This window comes from Nuphar pumila, chromosome 5 (genome assembly GCF_984573655.1).
Source record: "Nuphar pumila chromosome 5, dmNupPumi1.hap1.1, whole genome shotgun sequence".
Lineage (NCBI taxonomy): Eukaryota > Viridiplantae > Streptophyta > Magnoliopsida > Nymphaeales > Nymphaeaceae > Nuphar > Nuphar pumila.
This window is the reverse complement of record NC_143253.1, coordinates 136,878,634-136,902,209: the sequence shown is the minus strand read 5'-3', so window position 1 is coordinate 136,902,209 and position 23,576 is coordinate 136,878,634. Positions and strand designations below refer to the sequence as shown.

At 37.6% G+C, this 23,576-nt stretch overlaps 1 protein-coding gene across 1 annotated transcript; it reads left to right on the top strand.

The window, feature by feature from the left end:
• Window positions 1-11,452: 11,452 nt before the first annotated feature.
• LOC149838946 (homeotic protein knotted-1-like) lies at window positions 11,453-18,662 on the top strand. Its single transcript, XM_090008350.1, has 5 exons — window positions 11,453-11,836; window positions 11,927-12,049; window positions 12,176-12,311; window positions 18,033-18,280; window positions 18,459-18,662. The coding sequence occupies exons 1-5, from the start codon at window positions 11,453-11,455 to the stop codon at window positions 18,660-18,662; spliced, it is 1,095 nt and encodes a 364-aa protein (XP_089864476.1).
• The last annotated feature ends 4,914 nt before the right edge of the window (window positions 18,663-23,576 follow it).

Sequence of the window (23,576 nt, the reverse complement as noted above, 5' to 3'; positions counted from 1 at the left end):
GGGAATAACCGTGAACCTTAAGACTTCTTAGTGCTTGTAAATGTCAAAAACTAGTTTGAAACAAAGAATTTAAGATTGACAACGGTAACACCTCAATTTGGAACATTGGGAGAGTTCGGTTGGTATTACTTCTCAGAGAAAAAATGTACGGAGTTCACACATAGAAAATATGTTAATTTTTTTATTATATTTCAATAACTCACTTTCTTTACATTGTTCATCATTCATAACAAAAGAAGATAACAATTACATAAATGTTCAATGACAAGAAAGTAAAAGTTACCAAGTGCTCTGCTGAAGAAGTAGTCGATCAAGTCATGTTTGTGCCAGTGTGCCTCAAACCTACAGTTGTAATTAAACATGGAGGTGAGTCTACAACCAAGTAAAAAATAATTATAAGTAAATAAACACTTCAACTTACAACTATAATGAGTTCTAAGCTCCTAGTCTTAGTTTAATTTTTGACACATCACATAATTTTATATGTTTTAATTATCTCTTATTTACTCTCTTAACACTCAATCATACCATACTAATCCTAGGTCGGTTATACTGATCATAGCCGTCTATGGGCGTATCAACCGACGTAGAACACCCTAATTTTACATGTTGACCAGACAATGAATCATACACTCTTAGTGGTCCCCAGATCAATAGGCAGTGCAGTGAAACAAAAAAAAGGGACCCCGCCGGTAGCTAGCCGAAAGGTCAGACTCAATCTCAATTTCGATATGGTTCATACTACATCCTAATCATGATGGTTCTCAACCATCCATGGTCATCTAGAGTCCCTAAACACTAAGTGAGTGTAACTCTTAGTCATAGGCTAAGTTTAACACATAAACCCATTTTCTCAAACTTGTATTTCACTCATTCTCTCACGAGTGATATCGTGAAATGATCATGACAGATCTCATTCTTTAATCTCAGGATGACATTTGAATTCACATTTATCTCATACCAAGCACACAATGATGTAAGGTCTCTACATCGTTAAATTACTGGCGGCTCATTCTCTATGGTGGTACACTCTGGTCATAAACCAAGTATCCCTTACCACACGTTGCCACTTTCAAGATTTAAGGGGTTATGCATGTTAATCTCAATACATCCATTCATACAACATGAATAGAATAAAATGGAACTCAAGTCTAAACTCAATCTCATCATAAGGCATGTTATTAGCAATTTATCACATAGATATGCTAGCACAAGTTAATTTTTCTAACATGCATGATATATAACAACTAACATATATTTCACAATTAACATGTGTATACAATCATTTCATAATATCATGCATGATCAATTTATGCATATCATTTTCATACTTAAAAGTTATCATGCTAATCATGTTAATTTACAACAATAATATGTAACATAAAAATGTTTATTCACATCTAAAATTACTTATAATATCTCTTGCCTCGAGTGTAAATACTATGCTCTAGTCGCAATCAAGTCTCAAGATGTTCTGACAATAGAATCGGGTCATTATATAAGCATATTCGTATTAATGCATAAAACCTCTTATATTTTAATAAAATTACCAAAATACCCCTCTTGAATTGACTCATGAAACCTCAATTTTTGTGTCCCTAATGTAACTAAAACCAGTAGACAGACAAATTTTTCTCTGTGATACGAGTCTAACGCACCAAACCTCACTCAATTCTGAGTTTAGAGTGCAAAGTTATGCCCATTTTATTAAAATAAATTTTTGATACTCATAAGGGTATTTTGGTCATTTTGAAATTATTTTTATAATTTAAAAATAACTCACAACCTGATCCTGATCCATTTCTGATCTGAATTTAAAACTGTTTAACTGGATCTAGACCACTTATTGATTTGGATATAAAATTGTCTGATTGGATCTATACCTAGTTATGATCAGGATCTAGAATTGTCTGACTGGACCCAGACCCAGTTCTGATATGGATTCAGAACTGATCAAATCAGATCCAGTTCTAATTTAGATCCAAAACTGATCTGAACCAGATTCAGTTCTGTTCTAGATCCAGAAGAGCCAGTCTGGATCCAAACCCATATCTCTCTAGATCTAGTTCTATTTAGATCTATCCAGATTGACTGGATCCAGATTCGGTCTGGTCCAGATAAAATCAAAATAGATCTGAGACCCTATCAGACCGAACCAGTTCGGTCTAACCCGATTTAATTTAAATAAGTTTGATTTATATTGGTTCGATCTGAACTGACTCAACCTGAACCGGTTCGACCAACAACATTTTTTTTAAGAACCATGTGGTTCTGTTTAGGTGCGACCTAGACTGACCTGGTTCGGTTTGGGTCACACTTAGGTTGAATCAACCTCTCTTATATATATATATATATATATATATATATATATATATATATATATATATATATATATATATATATATATATATTAAAGCTGGCTCGGTATGAGTGTGACTCAGACCGACAAGCTCGGTCTGGGTTGCGCTCAAACTGACCCGGTTCGGTTCGGGTCGCACTCGGAATGATCAGTCCCCTTAAAAACCCAAAGAGGCATGTGGAAGGGGCATCACCCTTTCTTCTCAAACAGAGAGGGGCCGACTGTCGGAGTTGGCACTCTCTGTCTTTCTCTGTGGCAGAGGGGCTGGCCACCGGCGTCGGCCAGCCGCCCCCCCCTTCTCTCTCTCTCTCGTAATCCTCTATTTTTTTTTTGCATCTTCGCCGACAACCATGGTTGCCAGCCCCTTTGCCCAAAAAAGAAAAAAGAAAACAAAGAAGAAGAAGATGATGGAGATAGAGGGCTTACCTCATTGTCGGCATCGGAATTCGATAAGTCTGAATTTTTTCCTGCTCGTCACTCTCTCAACGCCGCTATGTCTCTCCCTCCGTCACTTGCTTGTTGCGTGGTAGAAGAAGAGGGACTGCGTGAGGGTTTTTATAGCTCTCACACACGATGAGGGGGATGAGGATAAACCTCACCCCTCCCGCAGATTGTTGGGGTGAGGTTTATCCTCACCTCCCTTCGGTTTACCGAGAAGGCGGTTCCCCTAACCGGAGAACTGTCTTTTTTTTTTTTTTTTAAAGAGGTTATCCCCTTCGGCAAAATTGTTGAGGGGGGTTTACACCAACAAGCGCTCTGATTGTCTGGTAGGAGCAGCTAGTGCACGTCACCTTGTGTTGGGACGATGCAGGTTCAAAACCCAATTGTATATTTGTATAACTGGAAAGGGTTTGCCTAACCCCAGCTTGCATTTCAAAAAACAAAAAAAGATTTAAAATTGAATGATTTGATAGAAAAAATAATTCCATAGACAATTTTGGCTTACAAACTTGGCCATTTGGTAGAACTATGGTTTTCTCCTTAATCCCAAACACTTGCATGTAGGCAGAGTCATCAATGGTTGAACTAGATATAGCTATCTAGGCTAGGCTTAGCTAATTACCACTTATAACATATTACATAACTAGATTCAAGAGTCTATAAAGGCCTAATGCCCCATCCAGGGCTTTGAAAGTTACCATAGTCCATAACTTGAGGTTAAGATGCATTCCAAGGTACCCTTAAAATATCAGTAATTATAGGTAGGTTTGATGTGAAAGTAAAGGCTCCGGGGATTTCATTCTTAATCTAAGCACTTATTTTCTCTTTCTTGACAGGGACTAGATATTTGCCGAAACAAACAACGTGATAACTACTACTTCCCATAAGGAAACGGACACATGAAAGCATTCATCATGAGTGAAAAACAGTTTCTGCCGTCACAAGCTTCATCTTTACCATTTTTGTAGAAATTATTAAAATACTTTTATTCCTTGGTTCGTTTTGAAGCATGAAAAACTTTGTAAAAATTTTTTTAGCCTGTAAGAAGTTTTGATATGATAATTTTTTTAAAATGAGGGGGTAATATCTCAGGTGCTGTTTTTTTGAGAGGTGAGTGATGGTGGGTAGCGGTGAGAAGGATGATGGTGATAGTGAAAAATCATTGTGGGTAGTAATGGTGGAGCTTCTCTGACATCATTTTTCAGGACGTGGGTGATGGTGGGTGGTGATTGATGCTGAGGAGGACGGTTTTCCAACATGCAGGTGATGTTGGGTGGTGGTGAAAAAATCATCCTGGAGGTAGGTGATGGTAGTGGTAGTGGTATTGTTAGTGAATAGTGAAACGTCATTTTGGAGAGAGTGGTTTTTTGAGAGGTGGGTGGTGGTGGTCGTGAGATGAATGGTGGTGATTAGATGGTGGGTGGTAGTGGTGAGATGGGTGGTGAGGAATGAACCTCACCATTTTCTCTTGGTAGTCGAGGAATGATTTTATTAAAAAATATACTTTTAATGAAGAATTTCCTCTCAACCGAAAGGAAACATTGTACAAAATTTTCATTTTGTATCACTTTTCTTACATCTTTCTCACTTTCAAACGTGCCCTTAGGTTCACCTGTAGTTTATTTCATAGGAAGGCTGGACAATTAAGTGACCTCGATAAGTGTTTTCCTTCTTCAAAGAGAGAGAGAGAGAGAGAGGAGACTCATGGTTCTTTGGCCCAACCCATCTCACATGGGCATTTGTTTCATGCCCTTGGTTACGAGAGAGGCTATCTTTGAAAAGAAATATTGCCTTTTCCCTACAAATGGTGAAATAAACATGTCTATGAGAAATATATAGTGGGGCAATAAAATAAATGCAAATAAAAAGCTTTCTTGTCAAAATAGGTTCATAACTCTTCTCCTTGAGAAACACTTTCCCTCTAAAGTAACTCTTTCAAAGGAAAGAATCTTCCCTTGAGTGGGTCTATAACAAACTTTCAATAGGGTGGGACCCGAGGTAGGTCGGAGGGCTGGAGGAGGGAGGGGAGATGAGTGTTTTGAGGTCAGAGGTTTTTGAGAGGTGTTTTCCGATGAAACATAACCCCTTTCTTAAGAGAAGTGAAACTAACATCTTCGTCAAAAATACATCGTGCCGCACAACTTTTCTGTCAAAATGGGTTGACACCTCTCCCAAAAGGGAAGTAGTGCATCTCTCCTAAGGCCTCGTTTGTTTCATTCTCACATAAGGAAAGACTTTACATAGAAATGAGCACAAATTTCTAAAGTATTTTGTCAATTCAGCGCATGTGAAAGCTTTCATAGGAAAAGAGATATCAAACAAACAAAACTTTCATAGGATTTACGTATAAAATGTTGCAGGTGGTAAAAAAACTGAGGCTCACTTCTGCTCGTTTGATGGGACTTTCTCACCATAATGATTTGATGCTTGTTTCATTCATTATAAAAAAGATTACATCAACTCACTTTTCCATGTATGTTGCATGAAACAAACAAGGCTTAAGCGCCATTTGGAGGGAAAGCAACTTCCCTAGGTAGGGGTCTAACAAATCCCCCTTAAATAAGATCGTTTGTTTGCTCAACCATCTGATCTGGCGTTGGCCCCATGCCGGATTAGAGCCACCAAATGACAGACCAAGAAACGTCAATTTTGTGATTTCTCATTATTCATTATGAAGTTTTTAAAGTAGCAGGATACTCCCTAATTTTTGTCTTTTCCGGTGAAATTAAACTAAAAAAGGTAAAAGAAAAACAAGAACATTGATACTGAAACTAGCGACTTTGTCCTTTAAAAATAGTGCCCTAAGTTTAGCCAGATCATTAGAAAATGACATAATGACTTCTGTAGTACGAGATGAAAGCCAAAAGTTTAAAATAACAACTATTACTTCCATCGGTCAAGAATTTCAAGCCTTGAAAACACTCAAGCTTGTTGGCATTAGCACTCAATTTTATAATGAATATTCCTAATATTGTTTACAATGTTTTTTGAATAATGACCAGTTAGATCGCTCTCTGAGATTAGACTGAATGATGTCATACACACCTTGAACTTGACATGAATTTTGAAATAATATTTAGGCTACATGACTTGGGAAAACAACACTTTAATTGATACCTCTCTACCCTATGACCAATAATATTATTCCCCTGAATTAGAAAGGGAATTTGCTACAGGAATAATGTCATCTCTGGACCTTCAGAGCTTCTCCAATGCCATCTCATATATATATATATATATATATATATATATATATATATATATATATATATATATATATATATATGAAGATTGAGAGATTTCTCAAAGAGTGAATGATGCAATCACATTTTACAAAAGAAATATGATGTCCTTCGTTACTGCATGACACATGTTCACGAGACCTAAGGGCTTGCTTGATGGCGTGTTTCGTGCGTTGCGTGGAACACTGCACCATTTTTTGATATAATTTTCATTCGACCCCCTGTTACGGTGAGAACAAGGATACTGGAGACCCTTTTTAAAAAAAAATTGAGAGGAGAGGGGTCCCCCAACTCTCTCTCTCTTGCAGCCATGTGGCTAGGCCATGAGGCCGATGGGATTGTTGTGGCATCAGAGGTCACTGGTGTCGATGGTGAGGTTGGCAGCGAGGGCCCCTTCTTCTTCATTCTTAGTTCCTCTCTCTCTATCTCTCCTTTGTCCCTCTTCTTTTTTGTTCTCCGTTCTTTTTCTTAAAGAATTTTTATTAGGTGTTTTTTTCTATTAATTAGGGTTTTGTCTTTGATTTCTATTGATTAGATATTTTTTTATTTTCAATAATTAGGGGTTTTATTTTGATTTTCATTGATTAATTAGGGATTTAAATCAAATTTCTTAAATTATGGCTTTTCGCAGTTAATTTGATTAGGATTTTTTTATTTGATTTTTTTCTTTAGGGATTTGAATCAAATTTTTTTAAATTAGATTTTTTTATAGTTACTTTGATTAGGGTTTTTTTTATTTGATTATAGTTTTTTTCTATTTTCTATTATTAGGGATTTTGAATCAAATTCTTTAATTAAAGTTTTTTATAGTTAATTTAATTAGGGCTTTTCTTGTGTTTGATTAGGGCTATTTTTAAAATTTTTTTTATTAGGTTGTGAATTAAGATTTTTTATTTAATTTTATGCTTTATTTTTCTTATACTTTAGGGTTTTTAATTTATTTATGATTTATTTTTTTGGCATTTTAAGGTTTTATTATTTAGTAGGCTTTGATAGTTTGATTTTTATAGTTAATTTGATTTTAGGGTTTGATATTTTTATGATAAACTTTCATAATTAGATGTAATATAATATTGATTAAATCATTTATATATAAAAAATATATCAATTATTATTTTTTCTCAAATTACTTAAATTTTAAATATTTTTTAGTTTTTAAATCCAATTCAAGATCCATATCCAGTGCTAAAATCCATAATGTGTTTGTTAAAACAGTCATATGGTTGGACGGATAGAGTCATACAATTCAAAACAAAGTTATCCTACCCATTGTCTTTATGTGTTCATGTTGTCCGCACTCAGCTTAAAACAATCCTTGGACACAAGGAGCACAATTTTTTGTACAGTTAAAATAAACCTTGGCCTTAGTACAGTTATTACAGAACAGACAGAACACGAGTTCTGTATATTATGTTCGTTCATTCTGTCCCTAAAGAACGAATTGCCACAAAGTGCAATGTGATTGCAAGCTAGCTGTAAGTGTGTTGCCACACCTAATCACCCACTGTATGATGTTGGGCACATAGGGTTTATCCTAAAGTTGAGGGGTACCAACAGGAACAGTTAGTTCATGTCAGTGTTGGGACCTAAGCTTTCTCTGTCTAAAAAAAAGATGATGGGTGATTAGGTGCAGCAGCATGCAAAATTGTGCAATTTCATTGCACCCGAACCTCTCTCCCTGCATATTATGCTATGAACATGTTAAATTTGAGGCTCGACTTATTGGGCGGAGTATTTGGGCCCTCAAATTGCAACATGTGTCACCTTGCTGCTCCTCATGTCATGATTTTTTTTTTTTTGCAAATTGGTCTCTGACTTATAGTCAATTTGCAAATTTTTCACTGTTATTACAAACTAGTCCTTCTGTCGGCACCTGTTAGCAAACACGACCATGATTAACTGATCATCAAAATGCCCTTCATCATCAAATAGTCGTCACTGTATTAACTTTTTGCAAATTAGTTAGTGTTTTCATTATTCACATTTTGTAAATTGGTCGTTATGTAAAGGCAGAAGCATCAACTTGTCGGACTTTTATCAGTTACCGGCTGGAAATCCAACTGCTGTTAACCTCAAGAACTGATTTGCAAGAATTAATGAAATGGGGCTAACAGTATGGGGTTCTTCTGTTCTTTCAAAAAAAAAAAATGGGTTCTTCTGTCATTTTTTTTCCTAGCTAAAGAGGTGCCAACTTAACCATGTGAAGAGTCATTCTGTGTTTCCATTGGTTTTTTACAGAGAAGAAATTGATGGAGAATTATTGGAATCAAAACATCATCCTCAGAATCTATGAATGGAGTAATTTCATGTTAAGATTTAGAAAAGTCCATAAAGAAGGTGCCAAAGTGATGGACCACACAAAGGGAGAAGCAGGACAAAGAAGAGACAACAGGCAATGGAGTATCTACCTCGGCTCAGATACTGTTCATCACTGTCATGTATTTTCGTAGTACACGGTACAAAAAAGCGGATAATAACATGCAACAGTTACCACAGAGTAACTAGTGGGGACAATCAGCCAGTCAATAGACATTCATGTGATCCACAGACCAGGGTGGTTCTTGTTTGCTTTGGTGTGAAAATGGCTCTCTAATTAACCTCTACAGTATCGGAATAAGTTTTTTACCTTAAATGGGGATGTAAACGGTTCGCATACGGGTTGGATATCTGACCAAATCAGAGTGTGTTTAATTGTATTTGGTAGAGATACCAGTATTAGATTACTCATTACTAATCAGACTCGGATTCTTTTGGAGTATATCTTTATCCAAATATGAATGACTTAAAATCCGACAAAATCCAACCTGATTATATTTGCAAGTCTTTGATTAGGTATATATAGAGCCTAATCGAATTTGGGTTTCATATGAACTTTTCATCCAAGTCCGAGCCTGATGAACTTAGATCACTGCATAGTAACAAATAACGGTGATATTTAAAAAATATTGGGAGATTATCCCTTGACGAGAAAATCCCAAAACCGAGATTTATGACTGTTCCAACTACACCCAACCCAATTTAGTACAAAAAAAGATCAGGTGTAATCACATTGTACATTTCAAGTAGGCTGCCATACATGAGCACCTACCATCTGCTGTTGGGCCCCACAGCTAACAAGCTGCATGAGAAAGATGGAGGATGCTCAAGTGCAGCAGCACATCAAAATTGTGCAATTTGATTGCACCTGATCCAGCTTCATTTTATACACAAAACATGCTTAACAGAAAGAAGCATTAAACCGTTGCACAGATAACCAGGGAAACTTTGATACTAAAAGCAATTTATATGTATAATTAAAACATTTTATTTATGTCATTGCAGTAAAACCAGGTCACCAGCATCTAAAACTTCCTGACATAATGAGTCATTGGGGGGCACCTCCGTGGAAAATGGGCTTCTAGCTATTTAGAGTTCGTGTCTCAATAAAGAAGATTCCAAGAGCCCAATTTATTAATATTCGATCTTCCACAATCAATGGTAGCAAAGCTTAGAGTATGATTAGAAGCATAATTAAGGTGGCCAATTCTCTCCATGTTTTCCAGTATATGTCGAATGACAAGTATTTAATAATCTTAACGGCAAAAATAGAATAATTAGTTATAAACTAAAGCACAATCAAAGATTCAATTATCATGGGAGGAAAAGAAGCACCAACAAAGGGCAAAGGGAAAAGGAGGGTTGAAATGAGACCACCTAAGCCTGGACTTCTGTATGCAAACACGTGTCACATATGACTATATGAGCGATCTTTTGATAAAGGAGATTAGTTTGTTGAGGAGAAAGTGGGAAAAGGAAGGGGGATGTGGGAAAACAAACAAGTGGGTTTGCAGGAGGGTGCAGAATACCCGGTCAGAGAGGGACAGTGATGGGTCCCAAGGACAGCGCGGGAGACGCGGGGGTCTTTGCGTGCAGCGGGCCTTGCCTGTCGGGGGTAGCCCCTCCTGACTGTTCTCATTGGCTCCCCGCCGTCACCATCTTCCAATCTCTCCCTCCCTCTCTCTCTCTCTGGAGTCCCCTCTTCCCAATACTATCCATTAAACTCTCTCTCTACAGTAGTCCTCTCTTAATACTCCCCGGACTTATCCCCCAATACTACCCATTACTCTCTCTCTCTACCGGCCTCTCTTAATACTCCCCCAATACTACCCATTAAACTCTCTCTCGCTCTTTCTCTCACTCTATATATATTTCCCTCAAATACCATCCATTAAACTCTCTCTACAGCGCTCTCGTATGTCCCCCAAATACTAACATCTCTCTCTCAAGTCTCAAAACGTGAGTAACTAAGCTCCGTCAATTAAACTGCTGCTGTTTTTCTTCTATAAAAAAAAGAAACTGCTGCTGTTTTTCTTTTGACAAAAAGTAAAGCAACATCACTATTCCCATTTATGTTTTTTTTCTTTTCTACGGTTGGATTCCTTTGATCGTCTTTCACTATTCGTTTTTTTTTAAAGGTTGTTTTCTGCTTTATCTTGTATGAGATGGGAAAAACAGGCAAACTTTTCTGCTTTATCTTGTTAGTCATCCTCAGATAATGATTAAGTAATTGCTAGAACTAAACCAATAATTGTTCGATTAAAGAGAGTAGCGGAGGGGATGGTTGGGTTTTGGGCCTATGGCTTTGGGTGATCTAATCAGCGGCTGCGTCGTAGATCATGTGGAGTCGTTAGCCAGGTGTGATAGATTTTTTGGTGGTATTGTTTTCGTACTGTTTGAACCCACGTCTGTTTTGTCGTGGATCGATCTGAGAGAAACCGGACAGGTTTGAAGAAGGGTAGGTTAGGCATCTGACTGCTATACTGCCATGATTCACAAGCATGCCCCAAATCCTTAGTTTTGACGACTACAGTGGCGTTAAAATTGAGGGGGGAGTTTTACCGTGGTTGTATTGTTGGGGAGGGACTAAACGAGAGGGACAAAGAGTCAGTGAGTGTAGGCAATAGAGAGAGAGAAAAGTGTGCGTGCTGAAGCACTCCATGTTGTCTCCACGAGGCCTAAGTCTCCACCGCCACTGCAACACCACTGCCTAGGGTTCTTCAAATCTTTGATTGCAAACCACAGTTGCACACAGATCTCCGTTTTGGATGACAGCTGAAAGGAAATTTATTGGATTTGACATGCAAAAAAGAGAGCCTATACCACGCTACAAGTAACAAGACTGTAGAGTACCACTCCCTCCCATCCTAGGCTTCACCCCGTCTCCTCCCCCATAGTCCCACTCCAAAATAATTGAAAACCAAAGCAAAAAATAGAGCAGAAGCGTGCATATTCGTAGCCACCACACCACCATCACCAAAACCAATCATCGAGATAATTTATTATATTATCTACACCAAAGCGGTGGAGAACACTCCAATAGGCTTCTCGGTGGGAGAAGGGCATAGAAAGGGGCCTTTAATTTTGAGGCAAAATGGATCATTTCCAAGTTAACATGTTTTCCAGTGCTGCGGATTCATTGTTTGGCAGCAGAAATAGCTTGGGATGCCAACAAGGATCGTCAGATGTGGCGGGCACAAGTACCATGATGGCTCTCATAAAAGAAGAGCAGCACCAACACCAGCACGCGCGCATCCAGGCTACCGCAATTTCCTCCTTCCATTCCCATCCTACCACCTACAATAACTACTATCCTGGGAGCCAACAAGGGATGGGGAGGAGGCAGGAAGGAGATGAAGAACCTGGGGACCCTCGTCATGGCATGCGGAACTCTAAAGATACAGATGCTATCAAGGCCAAAATCATTGCACACCCTCAATACTCTAGCTTATTGGAAGCCTATATGGACTGCCAAAAGGTTCAACACATCTTTCTCTTCCCTTGAATTGGTAAATTTTTCTGTTTTCCTCTCAAAATGTTTCTACTGTTGGTCATTTCTTGTGTGTAGATTGGTGCTCCTCCGGAGGTTGTGGATAGATTGAGTGCCATAAGACGAGAATTGGAACAAAGACATCGGTCTTCAACTAGTGAAACCAACTCTGGGAGTGATCCAGAGCTCGATCAATTCATGGTAATTTCTTCTCCTTTTCTACTCGGCTTTCTTTTTTTTCCTTAAACTACAGATCTGCAGATTTTTTCATTGCGGGGGGGGGGGTATATGTTCTTAATTTTCTTCTTCTGTTGGAACCAAACATAGGATGCCTACTATGATATGCTTGTGAAATACCGGGAAGAGCTGAGCAGGCCGCTGCAAGAGGCTATGCAGTTTGTTAGGAGCATAGAGTCGCAGCTCAACTCCTTGAGTGATGGATCACTACGCGTTTTCTCTTCAGGTAATGAGTAATGACAACTTAAACTATCCTCTTGCTCCCTTAATTTCTGATATAAAATAAAAAATAAAGAACCACCTGCAACACAGACGGAGTCTAACTAGTAATTACTTTTTTTAACTGGAAGAAGGAAGAAGACACCTGCAACACAAATCCTTCACCATCCCCTATGTTGGGGCTCGAATAAATTTAATATAAAGAAATGAGACGTGTGTACCATCTATCTCTTCGAGGTGTTATCTATTTTATTTCATTGTTAATCTCTTTCACGAGAAAATGAAACATTTTCTTTACTCTAATACACATTATACGTGGGTTTCTTCTTATAGCGAATTACCTTGCCTCGAAGGCCTCGATTTTCGTTACTTTTCCCCCTCCCCTCTCTCTTTCATTCTTCCCTATCTTTCTTTTCCAACAGACAGACAAAAGAAAACGAGAGAAAAAAGAGTTTGATATAATATTAGTTAATGGTCATGGTTTCAGACTCCGCGCTGGTCCTTTGGCGCAACTCTTGGTGGCTTTTAGTCTGACAAGACTTGAGGTTTTAAATTTTCAAGATGGTAATGGAGAGAGAGAGAGAGTGCTGTCTTTTGGTGCCATTTATATATACAAATGGACAGCATTGCATGGTCATGGCCTGAGACTCCAGGCTGCTCCTTTGGTGTAACATGTTGGGGGTTTTTAGCCTGACAAGACTTGAGTCTTCAACTTTTCAAAAACAAGATGGTCATGGTGGTCGAACGAGCTAGAGAGAGATGGTGCAGTTAATATATTTATTTATGTACACATATATCATAAATGGACAACACTACATGGTCATGGCTTGAGATCCAGGCTGCTGCTTTGGCGCCTTTTAGCCTGACAAGACTTGAGGGTTTTTTTTTCAAAATCAAGATGGTGATCGTCGAACGAGAGAGAGAGAGGGAGGCATGGCTGTCTTTTGGTGCAGTTAATATATATTATAGAATGGACAGCATCGGATGCGGTTCGAGTCATTCGTACTGTGGCTGTGAGTACCACAGCGACAGTGTCTTGGAACACGATGGTGGTCATTTCTAATGCTTTTAGAGAGACGCTTAAGCTTAGATTGGTGAGTAAACAGAATAAGAACACTCCCATCGGTCTGCTGTAGATTTTGAATCTTGAATCCCCAATAGAATAAGAGTCCCCCATCTGGTCATCTGCTCTCTCTCTCTCTCTCTCTCTCTCTCTGAATCTTAATTTATGGGATATAAAGTACGATTTGCTTGTGCGCCATCGCTGTCTTCCAGGCGGTATTTCTTGTAAACGATGAAACTGGAGTTGGGTGATTCAGCCTTGTAATATTATATGCAAATCTATCATTCAGCCTTGTAATATTCTATGCAAATATATTGAATTAAACTTACTAAGCCACAATGGAAACATTCATCATGTCTTGGATTTACTTTATTTTTTATTGATTTTCTTTCTATCCCGTTTTGAAATGACATGCACGTGCCGAGCACAGACATGCATGAGAGAGAGAGAGAGAGAGAGAGAGAGAGAGAGAGAGAGAGAGAGAGAGAGAGAGAGAGAGAGAGAGATGCATTATATTCTCAGAATAAATAATCAACATCTACAACTGTGTTCTGTATGCTACTGGATCGATGGAATTGGTTGTAGTCCAGATTTTTTTCGAATGATGTGGTTGGTGACGGAAGATGAATGCAGTTGGCATTTCTGGTTCTGTCGTACTTGTAGCGAGTGACTTATTGATGACTATCTTCTTGCTGGTTGTTTACCTTTTCTATAAGGTAACGTTTGGTGTATATTTTTCAAACATTCTACTGAAGGTTCTAATATATTGGCAGTATTATTCATAAGATTTTTTACTGAAACACTTATTTTTTGAAACTAATCTTCTCCATTCGTGGTCGAGGTGGTTGTTGCATATCAGTCACATGCATGTCGTGTTCTGATGCAGATTTTGAAGTTCTGGGGGAAAATGTAAACCTAAGTGGCTGTAGTGCTGGCGCTTTGTTGAATCATGAAAAGCATCCTACAGAAACATGAAGTGTTGAAGCTAGATTTTGTTTTCCAACGTCTTGTCTTCTATGCTAAATATTGTCGTGCAGGTAGTGGGAATCTGATGTGGAGAACTATGGGTTCTGTTCTTTTTTTATTGAGTGTTTATTGTGAGAAGTAGAATATTTTAACTGGGGGATTTGGATTCATTTTGTCCCTACGAGGTTGATGCAGGAAATATAAGTTTCAAAAAACAGTCAACACAAAGTTTAAGCCGATTTCCAACTTGACAATTGAAAAAATAGGAATAAATCAAGTGAACTTATCCATTCTATCACGTTTTCTATTCCTCCTTTGAAAATCTTGAAGACCACCTTTAAGCAATCTGAATCTCATAATAATAACGCTATAGGCCAAGTAGTCATTCATTGAAAATCTTCTCATTTTCATTTTGCCTCAACCCTTGAGTCTCCAGACCTACCATGAGCTAGACGACTAAGGTACCCCAACCGTACCCCTTATTCTTGTGTTAGAGGCACACTAAGACGCATCTTCCTTATTGAAGACCCTTTATAGAGTAGCTTTCGGTCATATTCATATAGGCAGTGAGGCGTAGGGTTGGCAAATATTGATCAACTAGTAACAACTTCAGCCAAAATCTAATCATGGTCTATGATTTCTCTTTGAGTAGATACTTTGACAATTGGTCTTGCCTGGAACATGTTGATTATTGCAACCTAATTTATGATGATTGATATATATACACTTATCTGTTCCTTTCATTAGGTAGCTTATCCATATCATAATCTTCCTTTTCTTCGTACAATGACTTCCCATGGCGCATAAAAAGTGATGAAAGTATGTGACACAGCATGGGCACACTTGGTATAATACAGTAGTTTTGTAAAACTAGGACAGGGAACATGTTGACACGTGTGCGTGTGTCTACGGATGTGTGCCTGTGTGCATATGCATTCAGAATTTGCTATCTAAAGCAATGAAATATGAATGTCATCTTAAATGCAGATTCATGATCAGCAAACTTGTGACTGTGATTAATAGAAATTAAGTGATGAATGCGAGTAAAATTTGAATTGTTTTGTAAGCAACGAAAATTAGGAAAAAGTGCAACTACAACATGAAGGATCAAGGTTAAAAAAGTAATGCAGTTAGGTGCATGTTGTTGACTGTGTTTGACATAAGTATGACTATTTCCATAAAGTATTGTGGCATGTCCAGTTGTTCTTTTTGACATGGGCCAGACATGCTAAGTTCAGCGACATGTGGTTTCCTTAGCTTCTTGTTTGTGTGGGCACTTCTGAAAATCATAGGAGTCCTCCTGTGTTCTTATTATCTAATCTTTTTCTTGTTGCAATGCATTGATCTTTGTAGATTTTAGGTAAAGAGATGTGAACCTAGTGCAACTTCTGCACATAGTGATGCATCTACGAGGTTCTTGAATTTCTATTGTGAACATTAGTGACTGCTTTATATTTCATTTTTAAAAGCTATTCAAGTTTTTACTTGCAGCAAAATGATGCATCCCTGAGCATGTGTTGACTAGCATGCCCTACATAATTTGTGTCCCATGTCTGTTGTTTGTCCATGTCACTGTGCATCACATAAGTATCTGTCTGGGTGGTTAGTGAATGTTGTAAGATGAATTTTCCGAAGTACTCAATACTCTGGCAGGAATCTCCCAATGCTGGACTTTGGATGTCACATTGTGTCTTTCTCTTGTCCGTGTATTATTTCATTCACAACTTCAAACTGATAGAAAATGCAAATTCCTCCATGTATGTGTCCATATCTGAAAAAGCCATCAGTCTTTCAAACCTTCTCCAATTAGGCCATAGGTGCACTCCTGAGTTGGTGCTGTTGCACAAATTGCAACTTTCTTTTGTTTTTTTATGTTTATATGATAGCAGCAAGTGTTTGTTTGAATTTCAATAACTGACAATGAGGATGTGATTTAAACACTAAGCTTTATTTGCATATACGTATGACATGTGACCCTTGCATTTTGAACATAGTAGAAAAATTTTAATTTCAAACTTGTCGCACATTTTTTAAGGAAATATTCAGTTCTTTTTCCAGAAATAAAGTAGAAATTGAAACATTCTAACACATATGAAATTATATTGAAGTTGTCAAAGTAACACTATTTCTTGATATTTTTGCTAGGAGATAACTCAAAGCGTGAGTAGTGTTTCATAATAGTACTAAATACATAATCTTTTATCCTCAGTACTTTCCTTGTCAATAGATTATCGTGTCGTAAACCAAATTGATTTATGTAGTCTTGATGCCGCGATATTCTTCAGCATCTTGAATAGGTCTGTTTCAGCTGACCATTCTTCAATTCTTTCAGAACTTACAAAAAAAATGGTTTCTGAGTTGTAGTGAGCTTATTCTTGTTTCAAGATCTTTTTGCTCAAAGTTCTTTGATTCTGTTGTGCAGAAAAGTTTTGAATTATTTTCTTATTTCTCCTCTACTAAATAGCACCCTGAGAAACTCTTGATGACCCTGTATTTTGAAAGTTTCTGTATGAAAAGAATTAACTATTTCATCAACTTGTTTGAATTTGAATGTTTTTTGGAGAAACCTTGGTTGTCAAATATTTCATTCTTTTTTGAAATGATCAATACTCCCTTGACATCTGACAAATTGGAAATATCACAGTAATTTAATATCCTCTTCATCAAAAATTAAAAAGGCAAAGAAACTGAGGGAAGCATTAGAACTAAAGATATCAAATGGAATCTTGGCTAATGAACTCTGTGAACATGTAGAGAAAACCAAACTCTATAAGTCCATCGTAAACTTTGATTGCAACCGAATCTTTTACGCCATAGACACCAAGAGATTTCTTCTTCTTCTTTTGTTTCTTCAAGGCACCAATGGACTTCTCTAGTCCACCAACTACAGTTTACTAGCATGATGATGATTCCAATTTCTTGTTATTTACTATTATGGATTGCATAAAAATTTTCATCTGAATTTGAGGACAGGGTTGATATTGGTCAATTTTTCAACATGTGATAGAGTCTTTTGTTTGTCAATCCAATAAAATAAACTTTATCCTCCAATGACATGAAAGATGTTTGTAGCCTTCTTACATGCATGTTTTGGTTTTCTTTTTCTAGATTTGTTTCTCGTTTTTGTGCGTGCATTCATTTGGGGTGTTTATGTGAACACTCATTTGAAGAGGTGGAGAAGGATGTCAGATGAAAATGCACCCGGAGAGCTAAGGTGGGGGTATCGGGCTGGGCCAAGCCAGGTTTTAGTTGGGGTCTTAGGAGACTGTCAGGCATGTGTAAAACCTGGTTTTGATCTTATTGGGCTTGGGTCGAGGGCTGACCTACTGTAGAATTTGTAGTCAGCCTCAAACCTGGCCTAAGAACCTGTTGGACTAGATATGTGCTTTGGGCCAGGCATGGCCCGGAGTTATGGCACAAACTCTGCTTGTGAGAGAATGGGTACTGAAGCCTGAAATGCACCTGGTTCTGTGTTCATACCGAACATACTCTATCAGGTCGTTTTGTATGGTTACAATATCTGAAAGGTTGTGGGAGTGTCAATGATTATTATTCATTATATTTTTATTTGTTATCTTTCAATGTTTTGAAATCAATTAAAAACAAAATGAAGAAGAAACATCTGCCGTTTCATTCCCGAGTATACTGATTTTCTGAATCATGGTTGATTATCTGATCCTTGAAATTGAATTTTCTCAGATGACAAAGTTGAGGGAGCTGGATCATCAGACGAAGATGGTAGTGGAGGCGAAACAGAACTTCCTGAGGTTGATCCTCGGGCTGAGGAAAGTGAACTGAAGCAACGCCTTTTGAAAAAGTACAGTGGGTATTTAGGAAGCCTCAAGCAAGAACTTTCCAAGAAGAAGAAGAAAGGGAAGCTTCCCAAAGATGCTAGGCAGAAACTCCTGAACTGGTGGGAACTGCACTACAAATGGCCATATCCATCGGTATGCCTGCCAATCTGCTTACCGCACAAGTGCATGCACATGCTTATGGGCACCCCTCCAAAACACACACACACACACACACACACACACACACACACACACTACAAGAACTTATAAAGAAGGATATATCAGATATTTTCTGGTAAATAGATTTCAAATATATTATTACATTTAACAGGAGACAGAAAAGGTGACCTTAGCTGAATCAACAGGGCTAGATCAGAAACAAATCAATAACTGGTTCATAAACCAGCGGAAACGCCATTGGAAACCCTCAGATGACATGCAGTTTGTGGTGATGGATGGTCATCACCCCCATAATACAGCTTTCTATATTGACAATCACTTTATGGGCGACACTTCATTTCGATTTGGTCCTTAAGACTGAGTTTGTGGAGCATTGCAAGCTCTTCCATGTTGTAATAATTAGTCCAGAAGCAAATAGAGGCATATCTTGAAAGTACGGCCATGTAATTTGTTGTGGACACAGCTGCTCTGGTTCTCCCTATATGTCTTATGCTCCTTGTAGACCAACTTATCATCTGGATCATAATCAATAAGTGTTTTTAAGCTATATTGTTTTATGTGGTGCTTAAAATGTGTGATATTGAACAATGGATCTCTTGTCTAGGAGAGGCTCCATGCCATTCTGCTATGGGACCAACTACCTTGGCAGCACATTCAATTGTTTGCCATGTCTTATGTTCTTTGGAATTTGCCACTCTATGTTGATCCTGTATGCTTTCCACACAGACTCATGGTGACTGAATTTATCATCAATCTTTATCACATTGTCTGCAGTTTCTTAGGGGCTTATGTTTGAAGAACCAAAGTTTTAATTCAGTATAATTGTAAATTTCTTTCAATTTTTTTTTTCAAAAGTACAGTATTGTTGTTTATCTGGAGTGACTGCTACTATTAGCTAGAGGTGATAGAGTGGCTATCTGCATCAGTTTAGTAATTGTTAGGTGTCTTAAATAGGCTAGATTTGTCATAGTAAATCGATCTTATTTGAACTTTTCTCTTTGAAATAGCACACTAAATTTTCATATCATAAATTTAGGATTTTTACTTGCAGATTTCTTGCTAACAGGCGCTTCTATTTAGATTTTACTTTGTTCTTTATATGGATTTCTTGGCACGAATATTAAAAATTTCATACAAGCTTCTGCAAAGTTTTGATGAAACTAATGTTTTTATTTTTGTCTTTTTATTGGTCAATTATGCTTGAGTATGTCTGTTTTCCATATTTTTCATAATTATGGCAGGAACCTTGATGATTTGCGGTGTCTAGTACTCCCTATTATATAAGTATAGTGGGTAGCAATGCTAGATTCATGGGTTTAAATGTGTACGGATTCCACTAATTCATTAGGACGTGGTTTAATACAAAGCATTTTTATGCTGATTTTTCTGTGAATTCCTCATTAGTTTTGTCATAGTAAAGCTAGTGTACAGGGACGGTGATGTTGTCTTTGTTTTCAACATCACATTTTTCAGAAAAGTGTGAGATCAAATAATTTCATGCATACTTTGTGGGTATGGATCCATCTTGTTAAACTGCATTTGGCACGGCTTTTCCTGACAAAATATTTCTGAAGTCGATGCCATGACCAAAATGCACCCTCGCCTCCTTCAGACTAGATTGTTGAAAAATTGCATTAAAGTAGTCTAGGTATGAAATTTATACTGTTTTCTTCTAGAATTATCAAATACTGCTTAATCTTGAATGAGGCTGAACGGCGTTATTAGGTGATTGGGATCATGTGTGTGGCCACTGGGCTTTTAAAAACAAGTTTTATTTTGGATTGGTTTGTATGAGATTTCCTTTTGGATGCGTTTTAAAGTAAGTGCTTGAGATTACGTGGATCGTTGGTAATGTATAACATGTGCTATAACTGCAGATGCAATCTAACTGACCTGCACCTTTGTAACGGAAATGTTGTCTACTTTAAGAACTTCCTGCTAAATAGAAGGGTATAATTCAACATTTTTTGGTTACTGTATTCTGTTTTATTATTAACGTGCATGCTTCTTCACTGTTAAATGCATTTGATTCTCTATTGCTTTATATTATTGCGTTGCGCTTGCTTGCGCTCATTGATACATGAAAGAGGCAGTGGCCAACCCCATCATTAGAAGAATTTACAATGTTCTGGGTAGTAGAGAATTCTGGAAATTCTCTGTGGGCTTGCAAACCCGGGAACAGTTATGGTCATATTGTATATGACGGTTCATCAGTTATATTCAATCTTCACCGCACATCTCACTTGGAAGCCGTTAGATATATGTGATAGTGGGCCCCAAGCACACGTTCATCAAGTGAGATGTGCGGTAGTGATGGGATATAACGTCTATGATAGTAACTGCTCTCGTTATCATAGCATTTACTACCTTGTGTGGAGGGTGGAGAGTGGGAATCTTGCTAAAAATGGTTTGTAAATGTAGTTTGTTTATAAGTTTTATCATGGCACATCTCACTAATTTATCATAATTGTCTATTGTATCTCTACTCCTTGTTAAACACGCATTTTTTGAGTAGATAATGGTTCGCCCTTAAAACATGCATGTTCACTAATTTATCATATTTTTTTATAGAACTATTGGGAAGCCCAAGGCTGCTCTGTTGTCTTGTCAAGGTTTAGGTAGACAGCAATATAGGTCCCTATAGCTAGGTTCTATACATGTAAAAGTAAAACCACAAGGTTTTGTGGTTCCGGGATTTCTTTGGCTTCATAAGAAACTTCTATCTGATTTCAAATCATGGTAACCTTTGGTTACTTGTCTTAATTAAATTATTTTGGATCATGTGACTTTACTCCTATCTCATATACTACTGTGCTGCAATTTGTTGTTTGCTCATGTGATAGATGGGATGCATTTCATCGTCAAGGGCCGTAGAAGTCAATGGCCTACTAGTAGGTTCGTGAAAAAAAAATTGCATGATTAAGCATTCCCTTTCGGACTTAAAATATGTTATCCAGAGACCATCACATGAAGGCATAATTGGGATGGTTCCTCTATACATGACAGTGGTTAAAGGATCAGTGATGGCTACAGGGGTGGCTTATTCATATTTCATTGGAGCCCCATATTTCTTCATATTTTTCTTTCATTGGAGGCCCTCAGTATGAGTTTTCATTATGTTTCATTGGAAAGCATGTGAAATATAAGCGTTATATTTTTTTCATTTGAGGACCTAGGTCGTGGCCTCAAATATAAATATCAAAGAGGCCAGCCGGCTCTGGATGGCTATGAAATGAAACGGAGAACTTTGGGGTTGTGTGCAAGTGATGTATTAAGATAACCTGGTCCTGACCCACTTGCAGTTGCTTGTATGCGTAGGGATCTTAAAATTTGTCATGTGATTTTTTTTGAACCATAGAACTTATTGAAAGATATAGAGAGAGGAACAAAGATTTGCATATGGTTTTTATTGATTTAGAGAAGGCATACGATAGAGTACCTAGGGACGTTCTCTGGTGGACAATGATGAAGAAAGGTGTTTCTCTCAAGTACATTAGTATAATTAAAGATATGTATGAAGGAGTAGTAACCAATGTCCGCACTTGTGGAGGGGTGACAACCAATTTCCCGATAATGGTTGGGTTACATCAAGGATCTGCTTTAAGCCCTTTCCTATTTGCGATAGTGATGGATGAGCTTACGAGATCAATTCAAGAAAATGTACCGTGGTGTATGTTGTTTGCTGATGATATTGTTTTGATTGATGAGTCTAGAGCTGGGGTTAATGCTAAGTTAGAATTATGGAGACAGACATTGGAAGCTAGAGGTTTTAAGTTGAGTAAGAGTAAGACTGAATATATGGAATGTCGGTTTAGTAAGCAACGAAGTAGTGATGGGAGTGTAGTGAAGCTTGGTGAGCAAGATATACCGGTGAATGATTATTTCAAATATTTGGGATCCATCATTCAAAAGTATGGAGAAATTGATGGAGATGTAAATCATAGGATAAAGGTTGGGTGGATGAAATGGAAAAGTGCTACTGGAGTGCTGTGCGATCGTAGAATGCCATTGCGGTTGAAGGGAAAGTTTTATAGGATGACTATTAGACCCGCTTTACTATATGGTACGGAATGTTGGGCTGCCAAGAGACATCATATTCAAAAAATGAGTGTAGCTGAGATGCGGATGCTTAGATGGATGTGTGGAAATACAATAAAAGATAAGATTCGGAACGAAGAGATACGTAAGAAGGTAGGTGTTGCACCCATTGAAAATAAGATGCGAGAGAATCGTTTACGGTGGTTTGGACATATTCGGCGAAGGCCTAATGATGCTCCAGTTAGAAGGTTGGAGAAATGGGAAAATATATTAGTTAAAAGAGGTCGGGGTAGGCCTAGGAAGACTTGGATGGAGATGATAGGAAAGGATATGAATGCTTTGAACCTCACCGAGGACATGGCGTTGGATAGAAATGATTGGAGGAAAAGGATTCATGTGGAAGACCCAAAATGAATTTCTTTTTTGGTTCATATCGCTGACCCCAATTGTTTTGGGATGAAGGCGTAGTTGTTGTTGTTGTTGATTTTTTTTGAACCATAACGCTGGGGTTACCCTGATTTTATATTAAAGAATAAAAAATTATAAAAGATCACCCTTAGGGGTAGCCAATCCGGCGGCTTTATCTTTCCATAGCAAATTATAACAAAAATAACATAACCCATGGCCAACAATGGCCCCATACACAAAAACATCCTCGCATGCAAAGAGATTTATTAGAGAGTATTGGATTTGAAGACCAGCGTCTTTGAATAACACCCATCATGGTTCTGCACCATCACTGGTTATTTGAAATCACGAAAACATGAGTACCATGCTAAATATGAACGACAACAGGTGCAGACACTCCACTTCAATAAAATTCTATCTTAGATAACAAATGAGAGAATATCCCAGCCTCTATAGGTGCATGACACAAATCTTATCACATGAATAATGAATTTTGGTAGCCAATAATTGTCTACTATCAATCCAATTTATGCAAACAAAGAAATAAATTTCATCTGAGAACCAACCACTATCACAATAAAATGTTAGGTGCAGGATGCCCAAACTAGATCAGGCAGTTCTACTTGAAAGCACACCTTTGTGATAAGAAGTGTTAATTAACTTATAAATATTCTAGCAAACAATATGAAATGTAATGTCCCAATAAGACTTGACTCATGGGGGTGAAAGCACGATGTCATCCACCATTTAGTTTTTGAATAAAATCAAAATGTGGAATCAATTTCTTCAAAAAAAATCTGCACATATATTTCCAAATCAATTG

Bases quoted from the DNA above. Each gene is read 5' to 3' on its own strand.
- LOC149838946 (XM_090008350.1), top strand. From the start codon at position 11,453: ATGGATCATTTCCAAGTTAACATGTTTTCCAGTGCTGCGGATTCATTG. The intron at 12,050-12,175 runs GTAATTTCTTCT...AACCAAACATAG, and splicing joins CAGAGCTCGATCAATTCATG to GATGCCTACTATGATATGCT. The intron at 18,281-18,458 runs GTATGCCTGCCA...TACATTTAACAG, and splicing joins ACAAATGGCCATATCCATCG to GAGACAGAAAAGGTGACCTT.